Genomic DNA, 22,530 nt, shown 5'->3' with positions numbered 1-22,530 from the left:
CTGGGACAATCCCTCATACTAAGGGCACCACAGTCAAAAGGGCAGGGGTGCTCCCTGAGAAGGTGGAATCATAGCTCACTGGCAGCGCCCCAGCATTGCTCAAGTCCCAGCAGCCAAGACTCAGGTGGCCCTTTTGGTGACAAGCCAGCTCTATCCCTGAGCTCTCTACCCTCAGGAGGGGGTGGCAGCTCTGGAAACTTCCCTGTTTCTCAGCAAAATCTGGGACTGGCTCAACAAGCGCCCTGCAGAGTACCTGGAGGACCAACTCTCCGTTTTATTCCAGAAAGTTTGAATTTTGCACCACTTCATTAGCCTTCAATCCTTGAGCGCTAAGAAGGGGTGGGAACTCAAGAATCGCTCACTGAGCATGGCCCCCCGGGGCAGGGGCCGTGCAGTCCAGTCCACTGCTCTACCCAAGCACCTTCTCAGAGCCTGATAGCTAGTAGGCGCTCAAATATTCATTACTTTAATAAATGAAGGAGGCCGGGCACGGTGGCTCACACCTGTAATCCCAGCACTTTGGGAGGCCGAGACAGGCAGATCACGAGGTCAGGATATCGAGACCATCCTGGCTAACACAGTGAAACCCTGTCTCTCTTAAAAATATAAAAAAATGGCCGGGCGTGGTGGCGGGCGCCTGTAGTCCCAGCTACACGGGAGGCTGAGGCAGGAGAATGGCGTAAACCTGGGAGGCGGAGCTTGCAGTGAGTGGAGATCGCACCACCGCACTCCAGCCCGGGCCACAGAGCGAGACTTCGTCTCAAAAACAAATAATAAAATAAAAAATAAAAATAAAAATAAAAAATAAATGAAGGAATGCAATTAGGGCAATAATAAAATAATTTTTCCAAAAGAAAAGCAGTCCCACCACGCATAACTCATTTCAATTTCACCTCTAGCTTTCCCCATCTGCATACATATCATCACATATTTACAGGACTACAAATGCCACACACATGCAATCTTAAATACTGTGTATTTTCCCTCGATGTAACAGTATGAATATGCTCGTGTTCTTACCCAGCCTCCATAATTGACATCTGCGTGTGTGACGACCCACCTATCGTGTCCTGTGCCATGGTCTGCCAAACCTCCCCTTACCACTGGACAGCTATCTTGTTTTCATTTTTTTTCTGTATTATGGATAACGCAAATAGCCTCATACATTCTGCTTTGCTTTTCTATTGCATTCTTGCCTCAGGAGGAACACCCCTGGAAGGATGGAGTGGATGGAAGGGCATGGCTGTCCTCATGTCCTAGATGAAGAGAGTAATACCGGGCAGGTACCGGCACAATCTTCTGCCGTGGGAGTTCTGTAAAAGCTGCTGGATGAATAAACGTGGCTCACCCACCTGATGCCCTCAGTGAGTGGCAGAGCCTCAGCTTGCCCCAGGCCAGGGCTCTGTCACCTGCCCACGCAGTCAGAAAGTGACTTTCTGTAAGTCAGTAGGTTAGTGTGCCAGCCCCCAAACTCCATTTTTTAGTAAGACACAAATTCCAAAATCCCCTGTGGATTCTACAGGATGGACACAGAGCCCACATAAACCCAGCACCTCTCACCACCTTCTCTTCTCAATACTCTTTCCTCCTTCGCACCTGTGCTCAGAGTCCCGCGAGTGCAGTGGGTACTGGAGAGCAAGCACCTCCCTAAATGTCACGCCCAGGGCCCCTTGTGGCCTCACCCCTGGCCCCAGGGTTTTCCAACAACCCGGGCTCACTCCCCTTCGGCTTCCATGTGAGCTGTTCCTCGGCTTCCAAAGCTCATTTCCAGCTGTATCCCCGTGGAGTCCTTCTCCACCCTTTTGGGGTCTTTACTCAAATATCACCTCCTCTGCAAACCCATCCTGACCCCTCACTTAAAATTACACCACCATCTAGGCACCCCTCCCTGCTTTCATTTTCTCCAAAGCAATTTTACCACTTAACAGATAACACATTTTCCTTAGTGTGTGTGTGGTATTTTTAGGGATGAGAATCTCACTATGTTGCCCAGGCTGGTCTTGAACTCTGGCTCAGGTGATCCTTCTGCCCCAGCCTCCCAAGTAACTGGGATTCCAGGTGTGTGCCACTGCTCCAGGCTTTACTTATTTACTTGTCATCTGAATGTCTCCACCCAACATTAAAGTGTAAGTTCCACAAGGTCTACATTTGTGTCCATTTTGTTCACTGCTATTTTCCCCAGAACTAAGAATAGTGCCCAGTCCCTAATGGGTGCTAATTAAACACTTGTTGAAAAAATAAATAGTAATACTGTAATATAAAAATATTCTCATTCTGCACAAGGCATTGTGCTTTTCCATGGCTCATCTTACTTACTATGAAAAACGACCCCATTATAATCCCTATTGCACAGATGAGGAAACTATTGCTCAGAAAGGGTAAGCAACTTGCCCAAAGACACACAGCTAGCCAGAAAGGCAGTGCAGTCTGAATCCAGGCTGTCAACCACCAGAACCTGTGCTCTTACCCAGCATGAGGTGCTGCTCATCCTCCCATCCTTATATCCAAAGATAGAAGCCATCCATGGCCCAGCAGAGCTTTATAGTAAGAACAGCAGGTCTGCCTTTTGGAACATAAGCATTGCCTGGCTTGCAGCCACAGGGTGACAGGGGCCCGTTTGCTATGACAAGTGGGACCAGAGTTTTGACAAGTTGGGTGCTAAGATAACGAATCCTGCCAGACCAGGAAACTGCTTAAACCAAACAGGGCCAGAGAGGAAGTTTAGCCTAAGCTGTTAGATGCTTGAGACAAGGTCTGGTCATTTGAGGCTACCTAAGCATTCTTCTAAGAATAGTCAGAAGCCCCCTCTGGTTTAGGGGTCTAGGTGGGAGGGATGCAAGTGAAGGAGTTTCTTCTAGACACACGGATGATTGCAGCCCACATGGCTGGCTGTACACAGGTATTGCAAGTAAACGAGGTCTTTGACTTTTGGTTTCTCTTTTTCTTTTTTTAACTACTTCCTAAAACTCTCAATTGTCAAAGATGCAGTTGGAAGAGTGGCCTGGGGTTTTGTCTCAAATGTTCACCTCTCCTCATAAGCCACCAGGCCAACCACACACAAAAAAATTTCCTGTCCCCTGAAAAGACAAGTTTCCATTCGTTGATGGATTCTCCCTTGTTCTACTCTGTCCCCTGTCCCCTGTCCCACAGTGAGTCAGGGCCACCACAGGGACCCACCCCAGGGACTCATCACCTTCTTTCTCCTAAAATGCACCACCAGCATTTAAAATACCACTGTGCCTGTCGCCATCAGACCCAAGCACCACCTGCTATGTTGTCTTTGTAGCCGGAACCCTTCCAAGCAGAGGCAAAATTCTTTGAGATGATCAGATAAAGTCCTCTGCCCGCCTGCTGCCCAAACCCCAGCCCTGCAGGCTGCTCCTCACAAGGATGCCCCTCTCCCACCTTCCTGCTCAGCCAGAAGCCCCCACCTCTTGCTTTGCAGCCTCCTTTCTGCAAATGGCCACCTGTTAATCCAGATCCCCAGACTCTGTTACTTCATCCTGTCTCCAACTGTGAGAGACTCCCATTTCAATGATGTGAAAAAAGAGATTGCCAAATCCATTTCCACCCAGCATTACTTCTTCTAAAATGCTAAGCATTACCAAAGCCTTGTATTATCTCTTTCTGCCCTGAACAAGACCCAAGATCAAGCAAATTTCTAAAGAGGGCAATAAAATGAACACAAATGGAAATGCAGACAATTCATCTCCACCAGTGACTGTGGGACTTTGGGCCTTATTTCATCACCTACATGGGCTCATAAAGTTATCATCACTGAGATGTTAACTGAGAGAACTGCTGTCAGAATCTTGCTGCCTTAAACCTGGGTACTAGCTAGGCAAGGTGGCATACACCTGTGGTCCTAGCTATTTGGGAGGCTGAAGGTGAGCCAGAGAGGTAGACAGAGGCTGCAGTGAGCCATGACGGTGCCTCGGAACTCCAGTCTGGGAAACACTGTGAGACCCTGTCTCAAAAAACCTGGGCAGGTCCACTTCACATTAGCCATAACTGTGGGAGGAAGGGATAGGGCCCTGAGTTATTATTAATATATTCCCAGGATTCTGGCCTTCCATTCCTATTTATTTTTTTTTTTTTATTTTCATTTTGAGATGGAGTCTCATTCTGTTGCCCAGGCTAGAGTGCAGTGGCATTATCTCAGCTCACTGCAACCTCCATCTCCCAGGTTCAAGCGATTCTCCTGCCTCAGCCTCCTGAGTAGCTGGGATTATAGGCACCCACCACCATGCCCAGCTAATTTTTGTACTTTTAGTAGAGATGGGGTTTCACTATGTTGTCCCGGCTGGTCACCTGACCTCAGGCAATCTGCCCACCTCGGCCTCCCAAAGTGCTGGGATTACAGGCATGAGCCACAGGGCCCAGCCCACTTCCCATTTATTTAATAGCAACAAGCTTACATGCAAGGAACCCAAGGTGCTGGTTAACCCTGGTCAAAGGAGGCCCCTAACTCAATGACATCAGACCCCCCTGGGGCTTATTAGTCGTTCAGCCTCCCCCAAACGAAATGGTGCCAACATCTTCCACCAGGCTATTTCCAGGCACTGCCGTGAGGTCCACACCTCGCTAGGTGAGTACACTCTAGACTCCCAGAAGTATCTGCTCGATCTCATAACCCCTTCTTGCCCCATCCTACAGGAAGAAACCCATGAGGAGCACAATGTCCCGAAGTCTACATTCCTAACCAGAACCACAAATCAGAGTCTGCAGTCAGGGGAGAAAGGGGCAGGGCAGGCAGCTCAGTAAGAAGGGGGTTTCCCACGGCTGTCTCTTGGGCTTGTTTCCCATAACTGGGTGCCTAGACACTCATACCTGATATCGGCAGCCCCACATCTGAGCTGGCAACCTCAAGTCTGAAGACCCCTTCCCTGGCAGGGGTCCATGTGCCACCAAGCAGGCCGGGACTGCCAGGCTTTACATCAGAGAACTGAGTTTCAGTTACCACAGTGAAGGCTGGCAGCACAGAGCACAGCTCAGTGCAAATCAAGACACATTTCCCAAGTCCCTACACACCTCAGTGCAGAGATGAGTCAGCTGCATGGCCTGATGAGCCTTCATTCACACCTCACCAGCACCTTCTACGGGTTTACTCATCCACAAACTCCCCCACTAAGCTGGCTTTCTGGAGCACAATACACCTCTCATTCACTCTTATATTCCAGAACAGTGCATGAAACCCGGCCAGGAGGGTGGAGGGGGAAGCGGGAGGACACCTGTTTGTTGAGTTGGTGCATTAATTCTCTCCTGGGGCCCAGCACTGAAAAAACAGCCCCATACCCCTGCCTACCTCCTTGACCCCAAGGCCAACCATCCTCCCCTGACACCATGTTCCAGGCACACCAGCCTCCTCCTGGCCCTTGACCACACCAAGCTTGATTCTGCCTCAAGGCTCTTGCACAAGCCAGTCCCTCTGCTGGGAACACTCCTCCAGGCTACAGTGGCCTTCTCTTCTTTCAAGACTTAGCTCAAAAGTCACCCTCTCTGGGAAGGCCTTTCCCAATCACCCCACCTAAAGAAATCACCTCCTCCATACTCCCACCTCTCTCTCACCCACTTCCAGTTTTCTTCTGAGAGCATGTCTATTTGGCGTGTTTATTATCTTTCTCTTTCTACTAAAGGAAGCCTTCTATTTTCTTCCCTGCTCCTTCCTCAGTGCCTAAAACAGTGCCTGGCACACAGCAGATGCTCAATAGTCACTTGAGTGGGCCCAGCGTGGTGGCTCACGCCTTTACAGGACTTTGGGAGGCCGAGGCAGGGAGATCACTTGAGGCCAGGAGTTCGAGACCAGCCTGGCCAACATGGCAAAACCCTGTCTTTACTGAAAATACAATAATTAGCCGAGTATAGTAGTGCATGCCTGTGCTCCCAGCTACTCAGGAGGCTGAGGCACAAGAATCACTTGAACCCAGGAGGCAGAGTTTGCAGTGACCCAAGATTGTGCCACTGCACTCCAGCCTGGGGGACAGAGTGAGTCTCTGTCTGAAATTAAAAAAAAAAAAAAAAAAAAAAAAAAAAGTCACTGAACAAATGGACAAAAGAGAAAATCAATAGCAAATTCAAGATGAGGAATATCTAACACGGTCGAAAAATGGAGAGAATAAAGGAGAGAAGAAGAAAGGTACAAAGGTCAGAAAGAATTGTAAAAAATATGAGATACTTACCCAGGAGTACAATTTTTAAAACAGCCATCATTCAAAAGGACTTAAATGGAGGGGCTAGGTGTGGTGGCTTACACCTGTAATCCCGGTACTTTGGGAGGCCGTGGTGAGTGGATCACCTGAGGTCAGGAGTTTGAGACCAGCCTGGCCAATATGGCAAAACCCCGTCTCTACTAAAAATACAAAACTTAGCTGGGCGTAGTGGTGCACCTGTAATCGCAGCTACTCAGGAGGGTGAGACAGAAGGATCACTTGAATCTAGAAGGTGCAGGTTGCAGTGAACCGAGATCACGCCACTGCACTCCAGCCTGGGCAACAGAGCGATACTCCGTCTCAAAAAAAAAAAAAAAAAAAAAAAAGGGAGAACAGTTTGGCAAGTCACACACACACACACACACACACACACACACACACACACTCTCCATCTCCATGCTCTTTGACCCAGTAATTCCATTCCCGGGAATTATCCCAAGAAAACGAATTCAGAATAGGAACAAAAATAAAGCGCCTGTATAAAAACTACTCCATTCACATTGTTTATAAATGCAGACATCTACAAACAACTGAAATGTCCAATAACAGGGAAAATGCTTTGCCAAATTACAGTAGATCCACTAGGTACACTATCATGTGGCAACTAAAATGACTAAAAGGAAGATAATAGGGAAACATGGAAAAGTGTTTTGGAGTAATGCTACATGAAATGGGGCGGGGGGGGGAGGCGATGGTGGAAGCACTGAACTCCTTCTAAGTACCAGGCACTGTCCAGCACTCCTTCTGTATCTTGGTTCTCAAAAGAATCCAAAATTAACCTACTCTTACCCCCTTTTAACAAACAAGAAAAGTGAGGTCCAGAGAGCTAAACAACTTGCCCAAGGTCACAGAGCTGGCAAGGAATGGAGTCAGAATATAAATATGGCATCCCCACCCCAGAGTCCCCACATATCCTGGCACCCTCAATGCACACCTCAATGTCCTACCAAGTGCCTGAGGGGCCCTTTCCCATAGCAACATCACAATTGTGTTGTGGAGGCCAAACTCGGAGACTGAAACAGTCAGCAAAAAGCGACTGGGCACCCGAGAAATGCTTGCAAGAGAACATAGCAAAAGCCAAAACAAAACACAACCAACCAAAAGAAAACTACCTGTTGGGATCAAAAAACCATGGAGAAAAGAAATGAGAAAGCGGTCAGCAAAGCCAGGCTTCAGGAACGACTGTGCAGAGCCTCGAGAGAAGAGCCGGGAAGGGCAAGGAAGCCTTTTACAGGTGCTGGATCCAGGTTCCAGGCTGGAACCGCAGAAATGAGGGTATGCCTCAGGGCACCCAGAGAATAGCACCTTCCTGTACTCACCAGTTCTTCTCTCCAGGGCCCACACGCAGTGAAGTTCAATCAATGTTAGCTGAAATACACTTATAATGGGAACAAGCAACAAGGAAAAGGAAGGGAACAGACACTAGAGGCATGGACAAGAGTGGACTGGAAATCAGGACATGCACAGTGGGATTCTGCTGGGTCTGGGGGCCCCACTTTGTTAAAGACTCTCATCTCAGTCTCTGGCAGGACTGCGGGGAGAGGGAAGGCACTCAACTGTCTGAGAACAGGTTTCAGGTGCAGCAGTAGACTCAGGTTAGATAGTGAGATGGACACTCTGCAATGTACCTGCTGCCAGAAGCCAGAGCAAGCTTAGGAGAAAATAATCAAGATGGCTTTTCACGGGAAAACACAGAGATTCCTCCCAGTCTGCTGAAATAGGTATAGCTCAGCCTGGAAGCGGAGGGCTGGATGACGGCCCTGGGTCACTCTGCTTCCTAGAGACGGACTGCCCAGGGCCACCATTGCCAAAACAGAGCATAAATACCCCAGATCACTCAGGATTGGCCACGGGCCAGGCACGGTGGTTCACACCTGTAATCCCAGCACTTTGGGAGGCCAAGGTGGGTAAATTGCTTGAGCTCATGAGTTGGCCTGGCCAATATGGTAAAACCCCGTCTCTACTAAAAATAAGAAAATTAGCCAGGCATGGTGGTGCTTGCCTGTAATCCCAGCTACTTGGGAGGTGGAGGCAGGAGAATTGTTTGAGCCCAGGAGGCGGAGGTTGCAGTGAGCTGAGATCTCATCACTACACTCCAGCCCAGGCAACACAGCCAGGCTCCATCTCAGGAAAAAAAAAAAAAAAAAGTATATATATGCCACAGTTGGTTATTGCTGAAGCTGGGGAATCACTACACAGAGGTGGTCACAACATTCTCTCTACTTTTGTACAAGTTTAAACCTTTCCATGATAAAGTTAAAAAGAAAAAAAAATACGGCTGGGCGCACTGGTGGCTCACGCTTGTAATCCCAGCACTTTGGGAGGCCGAGGCAGGCGGATCACAAGGTCAGGAGATCGAGACCATCCTGGCTAACACAGTGAAACCCTGTCTCTACTAAAAATACAAAAACGAAAAATTAGCCGGGCGTAGTGGCAAGCACCTGTAGTCCCACTTACTCGGGAGGCTGTGGCAGGAGAATGGCATGAACCTGGGAGGCGGAGCTTGCCGTGAGCAGAGACTGAGCCAATGCACTCCAACCTGGGTGGACAGAGCGAGACTCCATCTCAAAAAAAAAAAAAAAGGAAAAAAAAACCCATAAATTCAGACCTAGGCATTCCACCTGATGGAGCACAGGGAACTTGACCTCAAAACATAGCTCTCTGATATAATAAGCATTTTAAACTAAAGGCCCTAAGAGATTAACAGATACTGAAAGAGACTTTTCCTCCATCTATAAAAAGAACAGATGGACCCACCAGGGACAAGGATTGTTTTTCATTCCCCTCACTGTTATCTCATTATCTATTGCAGGAAAAAAGACCAAAAATGCAACCACACCCTAAGAGACCCATTCACAAGATAATGTCTATCTCTTAGGATCATTCAAAGAAATAGCGGGGTCCCACTGGGATATTAGGTAATCGCTCTGTGATTTTGTGATACACCAGGGAGAATCAATTCATACGCCATTTCTCTTAGTCATCTACATGTTGTGAGTGATTTTTTCAGTAAACCTTCAGGGGGCAAAAAGCAAGTTTTTCCCTTAGCCCCTACACACCAAGGAATCACTATGGCCTGGCCCAGGGTTTGGGGCTACGCCCAGAGCCGAGACAAAGGCAACTAGAGTCTTCAAGATTATCCTATGCTAAAAGACTTTCCAGCTGGAGGAGAGAGGAGTTTGCAAATCCAAGTTGGGTATTAAAGGCAAGGAATTAAGCCTGCCGGGGTTCAAGTCACAGCTCAGTCTCTCCTTAGCTATGTGACTCTGGGAAAGTCATTTAACCTCTGTGCGCCTCAGTTTCTTCATCTGTAAAATGGGGACAGCGAGAAGACCTTCCTCACAAGGGTGTTGTGAGAAGTAAATGCTACATAAAGCTTAACAAGGGGGCCAGGCACAAAGCAAGCTTGTCATAAAAGTAAATGTCAGCTATTATGACACATCCATTTTGTAACAGGTATAGATATTCGTTTTGGAAACCACATACATCCATTTGACTCAGCGACCGGGGAAAATGAAACGGGGTGGAACCAGCGCTCTCTTTCTGAAACCTCAGGCAGCAGTGTGGGAGCCTTGACTCCGGCGCACCTAGAGTGGCCCCAGCCGGCCCAGGCCTCCATTGGCCAAGAGGCCAGAAAGAGCTCCTCCTTTCAAAAAGCCACCACCAGAAACAGGAAGCTGCTTCCTTTCCTTTCCATTCAGAGCCAGCATTTCCTTTTTTATTTTAAAAAGCATTCCTCATCTGCAGCCCAGCCCTCTCCCCCAATCCCCTGCAGCCCAGGCTCCAATGCACCCACAGCCATCTGCATTTCTCTTGGACTGTTTTCTGCCCATCAAGGGGATCATGAGGTTCCTGGTAGACCCTGAGCAGACCATGCCCTTAACACCAGGGCCAGGAGGAGGCAGGAAGTGCGAACTCCAGGCAGGCAGGCGGGCGGGCACACCTCTCTGGGCAAGTTTCCTCTTCTTGTTAGACGGATTCAGTGATACATGTATTTAAGTGCTAATGTGATGCCCAGTAGACACCCTATTTCCCTTTGTAAAGCACCTCCTTCAACAAAAGGCAACGTCTCATGGCTGGCTAAGTCTTCAGGGATACCAGCCTCTCTTCAACCCACCCAATTTTATTTGGAACCTCAAACAGCACCTCAGTTTCATAAAAACCTAAAATATAAACACAACACTTGGTTGTAAGTGAGCCAACAGTTTCTTGTCTCTTTCTCTGCTCAAGGCTTAAGGCCGTGTCTCCCCAACTACGTTCAGTGGAAGAAAAGATCCCCTGGACAAATAAGTGTGAGAACTGCTGCTGCAGGACTTCTCAGAACCTTTAAAGCACAAATCCTTATCCACAGGGATCTTCAGGAGGGAGATGGCTGATGCAGCACAACTTTCTTTCACAGAAACATCTTGCAGGGTACAGTGTGAGATACAGAAAAGCTGCATTGAGACTTCAGAAGGGCTGGGTCTTGGTGGGGGAGGGCCCGGTCTTGGTGGGGGAGGTGTGGGAATTCTCCAGATAGCACCTAATGTGTAAGAACATACAGGTTGCTTTTTTTTTTTTCTTATTGGCAAAACTGCGTGTGCACCATGAATGAAGCTGGTCTCCCTTATCCATATCAAAACTAAACCCAAACTAATTGGCTAAATTGGGACTCAACACCTCCAGGAGCCACGTGGAAGAAAGCCCCACCGCCCTTTAAAGTAGCTTACCTCATCATATTTGCGGAAAGCAAAACGCTTATGACCAGTATACTGCTAATATAAGTCTATAGATAATGCTGTATGAAAAATTATTTTTCCCCATCATAGCTGGCATAGTCCACATTTTGCATTACACTTTCCCCCTTTTTTTTGTAATTTTAAACTCAGGTCTTTTTCTCTTCTTTTTCGAAATTTTAATCTAATTATACAAGACGGAGTCTCAGTATGTTGCCCAGGCTGGTCTCGAACTCCTGAGCTCAAGCGATATGTCCACCTCTGCCTCCCAAAGTGCTGGGATTACAGCCCTGAGACACTGTGCCCAGCCTTAAACACAAATCTTAATTCATTCTTACAATTATTCTGAGGTTAGAAAAATGGAAGGGGAAGAAAAATGGCAAGCAGGTAGGCTGACTTTAGCTTCACTATTTGGAAAGAGAGTTTGCTCGGTTAAAACACACTACTGCCCACCAAGGCCAAGACAACAGAAAAATACAGACTTATACAAATAGATTTTATATGTGACAGCAGTTTGAATGGAGACTTTTTAATGCAAATGACAAACAGCTGTGCCTGGGAATAAATGACAACGAATTTTTCTATCTCAACAGCTGTCCTGAGAGCTCGTCTCTACATCTCTACCTGCATTCTGGAATCAGGGAGAAAGCCAAAATGGATGCCAAGACACTAGATCAGCCGTGTCCAACCCCCTGACAACAAGGACTTTTCCGCCTATCTGTGGTGGTGGGTATCATGAAAATCATGCACGGACCTTTTTTTTTTTTTTTTTTTTTTTTTAAGCTTATCAGCTATCATTAGCATTAGTGTATTTTATGTGTGGCCCAAGAGCATTCTTCTTCCAATGTGGCCCTGGGAAGCCAAAAGATTAGACACATGTGCACTAGATTAAAAGGATACTCCTTCTGGAAGGAATTGTAAAGAACTTCTGACATTGTCTTGACATGAAAACCAATGGATAGTGGGACAGAATGCAAAATCTGCAAGAATTTTTCTTGAGTTTTGTTTGTTTGTTTTGTTTTTTTTTTTGAGTCAGGGTCTTGCTCTGTGGCCCAGGCTGGAATACACTGGTGAGATCGCAGCTCAGTTCAGGCTCAAGTGCTCCTCCCACCTCAGCCACCGTAGTAGCTGAGACTACAGGTGCGCAAAACCACCCCTGGCTAATATTTTATTTTTTGTAGAGACAGGGTCTCACTATCTTGTCCAGGTTGGTCTCAAACTCCTTGACTCAAGGGATCCAGGATAGGATTACAGGTGTGAGCCACCCACCACACCTGGCCATGTGCATGAACTTTGAAGACAAACACAAGGCCCCACAAAAGTTAAGGTTTTCCTACCTAATTTCCAAGGGATCTTTTGATGCAAGGATGAGAAGCCCTTAAAAGTACACAGACAACTCCAAGGATTCAAGATCGTTCATTCGGGCTGAGCCAGTCCACTGGGCAGACTGACCTTCAAAGAAGGCCCACCCGGCCAGGCGCGGTGGCTCACGCCTGTAATCCCAGCACTCTGGGAGGCCGAGGTGGGCAGATCATGAGGTCAGGAGATCGAGACCATCCTGGCTAACACAGTGAAATCCCATCTCTACTAAAAAATACAAAAAATTAGCCGGGCGTAGTGGCAGGTGCCTGTAGTCCCAGCTACTTGGGAGGCTGAGGCAGGAGAATGGCGTGAACCCAGGAGGCGGAGCTTGCAGTGAGCCGAGATCGTGCCACTGCACTCCAGCACTCCAGCCTGGGCGACAGAGCAAGACTCTGTCTCAAAAAAAAAAAAAAAAAAAAAAGGCCCACCCATGACATACCCCAGATGGCTCTCCAAGAATCTCTCCAGTCCTCAGGGTCCCTAAGGCATTGGGACAGAGCTAGGAAAGCAAACCCATTTGCTTTCTCCTGCAGGAAACCCCTTGAGAGCAAGACCTCACAATCAGAGAAGGATGGAGTGGCTCACCCTCAGTCAACAGGCCAGGCTCAAGGTGGTATAATGTCTTAACCAAGGGTGTGGGCCTCCAGGTCTGACTCCCAACTCAGTGCTCCTTTAATAACCACCCCTTGTTAATTCTCCTTAACAGGGGCTCCTGGCAAGTCAGTTCTCCCTCAGGCCTTCAGTTTCCTCACCTGGAAACTGAAGATGAGAGGGCTGAACCAGATGCAAATTCCAAGACCCTCTGCAGCCCTAGGAAGCCACAAGTCTACTAAATCATCCCCAAAGCCAGGCACCCCAAATAGCACTATGATCAGTATTTGTAGTTAGGGATGCGACCAAGGATGCAGTTAAAGTGACTTTCATGAGCCTCAAGTGATCAAGACCTCACCATACGGTTATGTACTACCAAAGCTGATCAGTCCCTGGACACGGAGACCTGAAATCCAGCCCCTCCCTCCGCTATCTTGGAGCAAGGAAAGGGCCTTCTTCTAATCGGTCAGCCCTGGGGGCCCCCCTTTGCTACAGGTAACCATAAAAACTAGAAGCCACAATGCCTGACACATAGCCCAGAACCTCAGACACAAGCAACCACAAAACTAGAAACCATAGTTTCTGATACTTATCCCAGAACCTCAGCCACAGGACCATGTCCAGCCTCTCAGGTCACTGCAACCTCCACCTCCCAGGCTCAAGCGATCCTCCACCTCAGCCTCCTGAGTAGCTAGAACTACAGAAGCGCACCACTATGTGTGGCCAATTTTCTATTTTTTGTAGAGCCGGGATTTTACATGTTGCCCAAGCTGGTCTTGAACTCCTAGACTCAAGTTATCCACCAGCCTCAGCCTCCCAAGGTGCTGGGATTACAGGCATGAGCCACCGCACCCAGCCCCAGCCTCCTTTTTAAACTCTGGGACGTCAGTGTGATTACAGATGCAGTGGCAAAGGCATAAATGTATGCAGGCTGCCATTCCTGCTTAGGAGAGGGGGATTTATGATGCTACAAAGATATTAAAGACTAGGACAGATATTAAACGTATTCATATACTTTGACCCAGCAAATCTCACTTCTAGGAAGATACTTGTTGCAGCATGGTTTATAAAAGCATGACTTGGAAACAGCCTGAATGGTCCACACAGGGAAACCGGTTAGATGAATTTGTGGTGTGACCACACAATGCAGCCACTAATAGTGCTGATGCATATGTATATGTGCTGATATAGACAGAAGACATTTACAAGGCAATGCACATGGGGTATGTGCCACAAATATACACATGTACATTTGTATGCAAATGCAGGAAAAATATACAACAAAATGTGCACGGGAATTAACTCTGAGAGGCGGCATTATGAGTGATTTTCACTGTTGTACATCTAGTACTTTCTTTTTTTATAGTGAACATATATCATTATATATTTTTTAAATATTTTGATTAAAAGTAGAAAGTTAAAGAATATACTGTTTATCAGAGGAACTGTTCAGAAAGAATAAGACAGGTAGCCATTTAAAAAATTATGAGTAAGCTGATCTCTAGGCAGCTTCTCCTTTCTCAGAATGAGACAAGCGCAGAGCTAGCTGCATCATGGTGCTGAGAGAGTCCTGTCTTTGAGGATGTGCTGGCCTGGACATTAGGGAAGCAGACCCATGCCCGAACCCTGAGGCTGCACAGCCTGGGTGACCACAGGAAGCCCAAACATCTAGACCTGAGCCATGGAATGCCCTCAGCCCAGCCCTTTTTATTACTGGCCATTTCCTTGATCTCAGCAACCATGGCCCTGCACAGAATCTCCCCACCATAGCAACAGCTGTGGAGTTCTGAACATAAGTTCTCCATAAGACCAGTCAACCCGGGTTCAACCACCTGCTGAGACAGTCTCTCTATCCCTTTGAGATGCAATTCCCTCATCTGCAACATCAGGATAAAGCCTCATAGCATCATTGTGAATGTTAAGGTGCAACATATGCTGAGAGCCTAGTGGAGTGCTCGACATAGAACAGGTGATCAAGCACGTTCCTCATCTGTGTCTGCCCTCTCTACTCAAAGGTCATTCCCCTAACCCCAAAGGCACCTATGCAGCTTTCCCTTTGAATTAAATGTAAAAAAGATATCTCAACCCCAGCCTATTCTGAAGGATGGCCTTTTTAAAAGGCACAGCTTAGAGAGACTTGGCCACAGGCTTTGCTGCTTCTCCCCAGCATTGCAGACACTGCCACCATGGGCCAGCTTCTCTGCATGGTCCATCTCCAGACACATCCAGCGGGCAGGAGTAGAATACCTGTGGTGCAGAATGCCACTTTCCTGGATTTTGAGGCAGCCCAGACCACTCCAAGAAGAGGAAACAACCCTGACGTGGAAGACGGCATTCCCATAGCTGCAGGCAGCAAACCACACCTCCTGGCACCCACGTCAACCCAAGCTGCAGATCTGATAAGACCTCTCTCCAGCACCACCCAGCCCTCCCCAGGCTCACAGCCACTGCGGGTCCCCCTCTAGGCTGCCTCTGAGAAACATTTGGGAGATAGGGAAAAAGTTACCCAGGTAAAAGTGGACACAAAAGGGGCCAGAGCCCCAGCTCTGTATCTCTTCAGAGATGGCTGGAGCCACTTGGCCAGAGGGTTACAACTGTGGCCACAGAGCAGAAGCAGAGAAACGCCACACTTCGAGACAGTGGCTGGCTGGGAAAGGAAAACCAGGTTTCAGTCTCCTTTCTGCCAGGGACCTGCAACTTGGTAGAAGTCCCCAAGACTCTGGGAATATTTCCCAGAAAACCAGGAGATGGCTCACACTTGTAATCACAGCACTTTGGGAGGCCAAGGCAGGTGGATCACTTGAGGCCAGGAGTTCAAGACCAGCCTGGCCAACACGGCGAAACCCTATCTCTATTAAAAACACAAAAATAAGCTGGACATAGTGAGGAATGCCTGTAATCCCAGCTACTCAGAAGCTAAGGCAGGATTGCTTGAACCTGAGAGGTGGAGATTACAGCGATCCGAGATCATGCCACTGCACTCCAGCTTGGGCAACAGAGTGGGACTCTGACTAAAAACAAAAACAAAAACAAAAAAAACAGGAGGTTGGATGGACCAAGGGTTCATTGGGGTTCCCAATGCAGGGTCCTGCAAGCTGTGATACTAGAGTCATTACTGTGCCCTGCCTGGCTCCTTCATTAGACTAGAAGTGTCCTTAAACCCCAAAGACTGGGAGAGTAGCCCACCTACTTCAGAGCCCTTGCTAGGTGGCAGCCAGCCAGGTAAGCACATCGACAGTAACTAAAGGTCTGTCCAGGGAATGTGCCTCCACACACCCTAAGGACCCAATCTGCAGGCATGCCACCCCTCCCCTCTCCCAGCAGTTCCATCGTCAGATGCTCCTAGGAGGCATAGGGAGAGCTCAGGTCTCCCACATAGCAGGGCTCTGACCTCTGCCACAGCAGAGCTGTGTGAGGGCCAGGTCTCTCTGACCTTCCAGGTGGCAGGAGGGCCTCCCTTCTGACCCCTGGCAGCTCCAGGGCAGCTGCTCAGGAAAGCGGCCCAAGGGCAGAGACTGAACCTACCACAGTTCCCAATATTGCCTCCAGTACAGCCTGACTCTACACCTACCACAGTTCCCAATACTGCCTCCCCTCTGCACCTACCACAGTTCCCAACATCACCTCCCCCAGCAAAGCCTGATGATCAAAGTCCTTCAGCCCCTTTCTCCACATCAGCTTGCTTAGGAGGGATTTTTCTCCGCAAGAACACAAGGTGGGGAGACTCAGCACGGCACAGCCTATCTCTGGAAAGTACTAGTAGGCTGGCAGGAAAGGGCAAGTCACAATGTCCCTGGAACGTACATCTCCATGAGGTAACATGTGTCTGCTTCTACACACCCTTGTCTCCCCAGCACTGGCCAGATTCAAAGGAATGAAGGTAATTATTACTGGCATAGGTTGCAGGCCCAGCTATGAGGCAGGCCAGGTGTCCCTCCGTGAGCATATCTGGGGCATAAGAACATTCCCGTTTGGCTCGGTGGAGTTTTCAGGCCCCTAGGAGGGTCTAGCAGAGACAGAACGCCAGGTCCTGCCATGATGAAGTAGCCTCACAACTGTTTACAGATTAAGACTCTGGTTTCAGATTGTGCCTCCCTCCCTTTCTATTTAGAGAGGGAAAATGTGTATGATGAAGACTGCTGATCTCCAGGAACGTGTGTGAGATTGAGAAGAGTCAGGTACACTGCTGGGCACATAGGCAGCAAACGTTAAGTCAGCTCCTTCTACCCTTTGCCATACAAACTGGACCACGACACAGAGAAAAGCTATCCCCAGGCAACCAGACATGCTGACCCCCCACACCCCATTACAACACGATTTCAGGCAGCAGCAGCCCATCTCCAGTCAGGGACCTCCACAGACATCTCACATGCTGCTTCTCCCACTGAGTGCTTATATAATGAAGGCCAGAGTGAGTTGGGGCTCCTAAGATTCTAGGTAAGTCCGACACAGTTACACAGGCCAAGCCCTCCCGGTCAGATCCTTCTTCAAAAGCCAGGAATCCAGTGTTGCAAGCACAGTCTCTGAGGTTATGAGCTGGTGTGTGGGGAGCCCACAGAACAGGAAAGAATGCTGGAGTGGACACTGCCACTGGCCCACCTGGCCCCAACACAAGCTGCTGGGGGTGGACGGCCCCACCCAGCTTGCTGAGATTGTTTCCTGGCTTGTGTCACCCGCCTGTATGAAATGAGAGGCAGCTGCAGAAGTACCTTTCCCTAAAATCCAGATTTACTGATCCATAAAGTAGGGGTTAAGTCTCCCTAGCGAGGGTCTAGTAGGGGTTGTTTCCCTAGTGGTGGCCTGTGCCATAAACGCTACTGGACCCTCCCTAGGGAAAGCTGCCAGGCAGACTCTTTTGGTAGTAACAGCATGGACTGACAGACAAAACGCTGCAGGTGTGAGCAGTCTCGTTCGTATTTTACGTACAGGGGAGCTTGAGATTCAGAAGTCATGGGACCTGCCTAAGGTCACACAGACAGAACCCAGGCCCAATATGAAAGCCATGGGGCTTCCTGTTCACCACGCTGCTCCTATGGCAAAGATTCTTATAATAAACTTAACCCCTATGTTATGGGTTCAGTAAATCTGTATTTTAGAACCATTCTTAGAGGGTTATTCTTAAACAGGGGTAGTATAAAAACAATCACAAACATTTGATTTCACCCAACCAAGTCTCATTCTCTAACCCAGAGAATTTCGAGCCTCCAGAGCCCTCAGAGATCCACTCCAGCCTCCTTGTTTTGCAGGTGAGGAGGCTGAGGCCTCTGGGATGAAGTGACTCATCCAAACTAGCTGGTGGCAGCCCCATGGAACTCGCTCCAGGGGTCTAAATTCTCATCCCCCAAAACAACCCAAGCCCTGCCTTTTCAGGAAGTGGGTGAACCCGAATCCACATCACGGTGGGAAGAGGAGGGAGCTGCAAATCCCCTGTGGGCCTTCGGATGAGTTCTCTGCCACCAGGGATGATTGTCTAAACAAACACTCAGGAGGGAAGCCACTGAATAAACCAGCTCCAAGACTTAAATAGCTGGATGCTCTAGGGTGTCATGAACGCCACACTGCCATCAAAATGAGAGACTCTGGAAGTTAGGGTAGGACAAAAAGCCATTCCAGAGAATGCACAGCAAGTGGTTCTCCTATACATACTCTGGGAGCCAGGAACACTTCAGAGCAACGTGGGGACAATCCCACAGAGGCCAACACAGAGAGCATTCTCCAAACCCAGTAACACCGCAGTCCAACCACGCACACTCTGCCGGACAGCGACCCCCTCCTCCCAGAACTGAGCCTCACAGGCCCCCTATTGTGTCAGCTTAAAAACTGAACTTTGCTGGGCAAACACACTCAGCTGTGTTCAAAAAATCAGTTTCTCTCAATACTTGGAAAACTGCAGCATGCATGCAGAAAGGCCGGTTGTAGGGGGTTTTGTTTGTTTTTTAAGCAAAGCCTTGGTCAGTACAGCTTTAGCAACTGTAATAAAAAATAATAATACCCAGCACTGACTGTATTCTTCCAATGTCCTGTGGTTTTATAGCTTTTAAGAAAATAAAACTGAGGGAGAGGCACCCCCGAGCACTTGGGATCAAACAAGGATTCAGGCTTGTGGCATGCCTGGAGGAAGGATTGGTCTTGTAATAATTACCACAATCACAGAGGGCCTTATGACAGCTGGCAGAGGCAATTAGCAATAAGGGGCGGGGGGAGGGTTTAGGGGGAGGAGAAATTGAGGATCTAATAAAACAAAACATCCCCAGACCTGCAGGAGGCCAGATGTGGCAGGGCAAGATGGTGAGAGGTTCCTTGTTCAAGACGGGGCAGCTATTAACTGGTCTGACGTTTCACCGCCCCGTCCCTGGCCAAAATCACATTTGGAATCCACTAGTTGCCCTCATTGTGTATGGACAGGGTGCCCCAACAACCCTTGGACTGGTTTTTCCAAATGCTTCTAATACTTCCCAGCTATAATTTGAGAGAGGAAGGCCCGCATATCTTATTTCTTCTTTACACTCCAGGCTGTCTCCATCAGAACCCCTTAAACAGTGTCATCTTCCCACCAAAGGCTTGCTTCCCCAGCATAATCCTTCCTAAGCCAAAATCCAATCTTTGGGGGGAAGCAGGGGGAGTCGGCGGGTAATTATTAATACATTTTAAGCAGCGAGCCTCTGTGGCAACGTGAAAGGAAAGCACCAAACGCCTGAATAGCAAAAATGCAGTTTCAGCAACACTTTTTGAAAAGCGGCAGACAAGACCTGGGAGGAGAGGAAAGGAAGGGACAGGACGGCGTCTAGGACTTGAGGGGAACAGGGGACGACAGGCCTGCGATCACGCTTCAGGGGAACCTCCTCCGTCACCCTGGCCCACGGGTGCTCGGCTCAGTCACACAGGGAAAAGTCCAGCTTGTGACTCAGTGGGACAACGAGTCCTGCGGCCCCACAAACTGCAAATGGGGTGGGGCGGAGAAGGGAGGAAAGGGGATGTCCGCGCGCAGCCCACTCCGCCCACGGGCTCCTCGAGCCTCTATCCCAGTTCCCACCACGCACCCGCCCCACAAATCCTGCCCAAGGTGAGGGCTGGTCCTGGGTCCTCCGGCTGCCGCATCAGCGAGTGCAGGAGCGAGGGGAAGCCTCCACGGGGGCGACGCGGGCTCAAGGATGCAACTCGGCCAGGAGTGAACTGGGGCCCGGAGGGAGGTGTCCGGGCCGCTTCTCGAGCCCAGCCCGGGTCCCCGACCCCCTTACCTCCAGGGTCCGGATCTCCTGCTGGGTGAGGTCGTTGGACACAGCGCACTTGGTGCGCAGCCCGCGCAGGCTGCCGATAGAGATGTCGATGAGCTTCTGGAGCTGCCCGCACTGCTGCAGCGCCCGGCTGGCCGCGGCCCCTGCGCCTCCCTCCGCGGCCGCCGCATCCCCCCCGCCACCGCCCTCCTTCTTCTCTCCCATCGCCGCCGCGCGCAGCGCCGCTCTATCCATGCCTCGGCATCGGGGCCGCGGCGGCCGAGGCGGGGAGCCCGGGGCGCGGGCGCCTCGGCAAGGAACCCCTGAGCCGGGAGAGATGGACCAGGAGCGCCCCTCGACACTGCCCGAGCCGGGACGCCGGTAGAGCCGGCCGCCGAGTCTACCGCTCCTGAGCTCCCAGCCGCTGCAGCAAAGCGAAAGCCGCGGCGATCCGACGGCTGCTGCTCCCGGAGCCTTTAAGCGGCGGCGGGGGCCGGGTCAGGACGGCCGGGCATGCTGGGACTTGTAGTCCACGCCGCACACCTGCCGCCGGCCCCCGCCCTCGGGGCCCGGGACAGCGCCCGCGCAGCCTTCCCAGCCCTTCTCTCCCCTCCCCTCCTGGCGGCCGCGGCGGTTCAGGCGGTGAGGGCGGGCCCCGACTGGGAGCCCCGGGTGGGGCTGCTCCGCGCCGGCTCCTCCCCTGGGCGCCGAGAGTCGAGGGAGCAGCCTCTCCCGATCCGCCTCCACCCTCCACCCGGCCTAGGAGCTTCCCGCGACCCCCGGATGGGGCGGCGCCCTCTGGACGCCCGGCGGGTGTACGTCCCGCAGTTCCTCAGCCGCAGCCCAGCCCTGGAAGATGGGGACCAGGGAGGTTCCAGGATTTGTATGTGGGTTTAGGGGCTGCCATCTAGTGGGAAGGGGCTTACAGCACTTCTCCTGTAACTGGCTCACAAAGCGCTCTGCTCTGGACTGCCTGCGCCAAAAGGATTGCTCAGGCTTGGAGAAAGACGAAGGGCTTTCTTCTGAACCACATTTACCTACCAAAATAAGTGTCCCATTCCTCCGCCATTCCCAACCCACCAAGTCAGCCCAGACACTGGGGACAGCACACTGAATTGTCGGTGGCTTCGGAGCAAGTGGCCAGGACTCAAATTCTGACTCCACCACTGTCTAGGGTGAGACCTTGGGCACGTTCGATTTCCTGTGAATGCCCGAGTCTCCTCGTCAAATAACATTTTCATAGGTTTCCTATGAAGAAGGGTTAATACATGTACAGCACCTAGATTGATTACTGGCACATGTGGTCGCTGGATAAATGTTAGCAATTCTTACTATCTAACCTCAGATCTGAATGTAGCCCTGGACCCAAGTAGTGGCCATGGAGCAGTACAGTACTGCCAAGGACTGGTAGTCCTCTGTCCTCTGTGCCTTTCTGTGCCTCCTAACCCAGCAATCAAGCCTCGCCCATCTGTTCACCCTCCTGTCTCATTAGTTCACCCCGTGTGTTCTATTATCTGGCAAAACTGAAAAACCAAGTCTCTGATCAAAGCTCCCACACCTTCATACTTTCAACATCTGTCAACCAGAAAAAAATGTCTCCCCCCTGAATTTTCTCTTGTAAGCTGCTTGATTGCAGAAGCCACTAGCTAGTGTATCATTGTACCCTCTTCATAGTGCCAGAAACAGTGATGGCACACAATAAAGGCTCCAATGTGCCTCAGGAGCTCTTTCCGCAGGTCCTGTGGGATGTTTCTTTTACCTCTCAGGCCAGCCGAGGGTGTGTGTGTGTGTGTGTGTGTGTGTGTGTGTGTGTGTGTGTAGATAGTTGTTTTTTGGGTTTTGTTTTTGTGTTAGAGGATGAGAATTGGACAGGAGGTGGGATCCAAACGTTATAGACACTAAAACAATCAATACTGGGTAGCAGTTTATATTACACCTTCCTTTAATGTTTTTATTACACCAGCCTTCAAAATAAAGTAAGGGCTGGGCACCGTGGCTCACGCCTGCAATCCCAGCACTTTGAGAGGCCAAGAGGGAAGGATCACTTGAACCCAGGAGTTCGAGACCAGCCTGGGCAATATGGCAAGACCCTGTCTCTAAAAAAATAATAATAAATTTTTAAAAATCAGGTCTAGAAAGCAAAACTATAACTTTAAAATGTGTTTTTGCAAATTAACCACTCCTCTGGAGATTTTCCAAATGCAAGGAGGTTCCTCCCTAACCTGGCCTTTCCCATTGAGAATCATTGGTCCAGTCCTCACTCAACTTATAAAAAGACCCCTGCACGGTATTATGAATTTCTCAACCTGTTACCTTAACCCCACCTGACTCTTTGCAAAGTAGTAACTATTATGAAGGGGAAACTAGTTGTGGTTCTCAAACTTGAACATGCATCAGAATCACCTGGAGGACTTGTTAATTCCCAGAACCATGGACCCC

The 22,530-nt window shown here is 49.6% G+C and overlaps 1 protein-coding gene across 3 annotated transcripts in view; it reads right to left on the bottom strand.

Annotated features, from left to right (window-relative positions):
- The window catches only part of KSR1 (kinase suppressor of ras 1), a 172,624-nt gene extending 152,080 nt beyond the window's left edge, over positions 1–20,544 (bottom strand). For all 3 annotated transcript variants that reach the window (XM_065531115.1, XM_065531116.1, XM_074018848.1), the window contains exon 1: positions 20,116–20,544. In XM_065531115.1, the coding sequence (XP_065387187.1) occupies positions 20,116–20,346 (231 nt within the window). In that variant the 5' untranslated portion in view covers positions 20,347–20,544. The remainder of the gene's footprint in view (positions 1–20,115) is intronic.
- Between the last annotated feature and the right edge of the window lie 1,986 nt (positions 20,545–22,530).

The sequence above is a fragment of the Macaca fascicularis genome, chromosome 16, assembly GCF_037993035.2.
Source record: "Macaca fascicularis isolate 582-1 chromosome 16, T2T-MFA8v1.1".
Lineage (NCBI taxonomy): Eukaryota > Metazoa > Chordata > Mammalia > Primates > Cercopithecidae > Macaca > Macaca fascicularis.
Note: the sequence above shows the minus strand (reverse complement) of the source record. Positions and strands in the feature narration are given on the sequence as shown.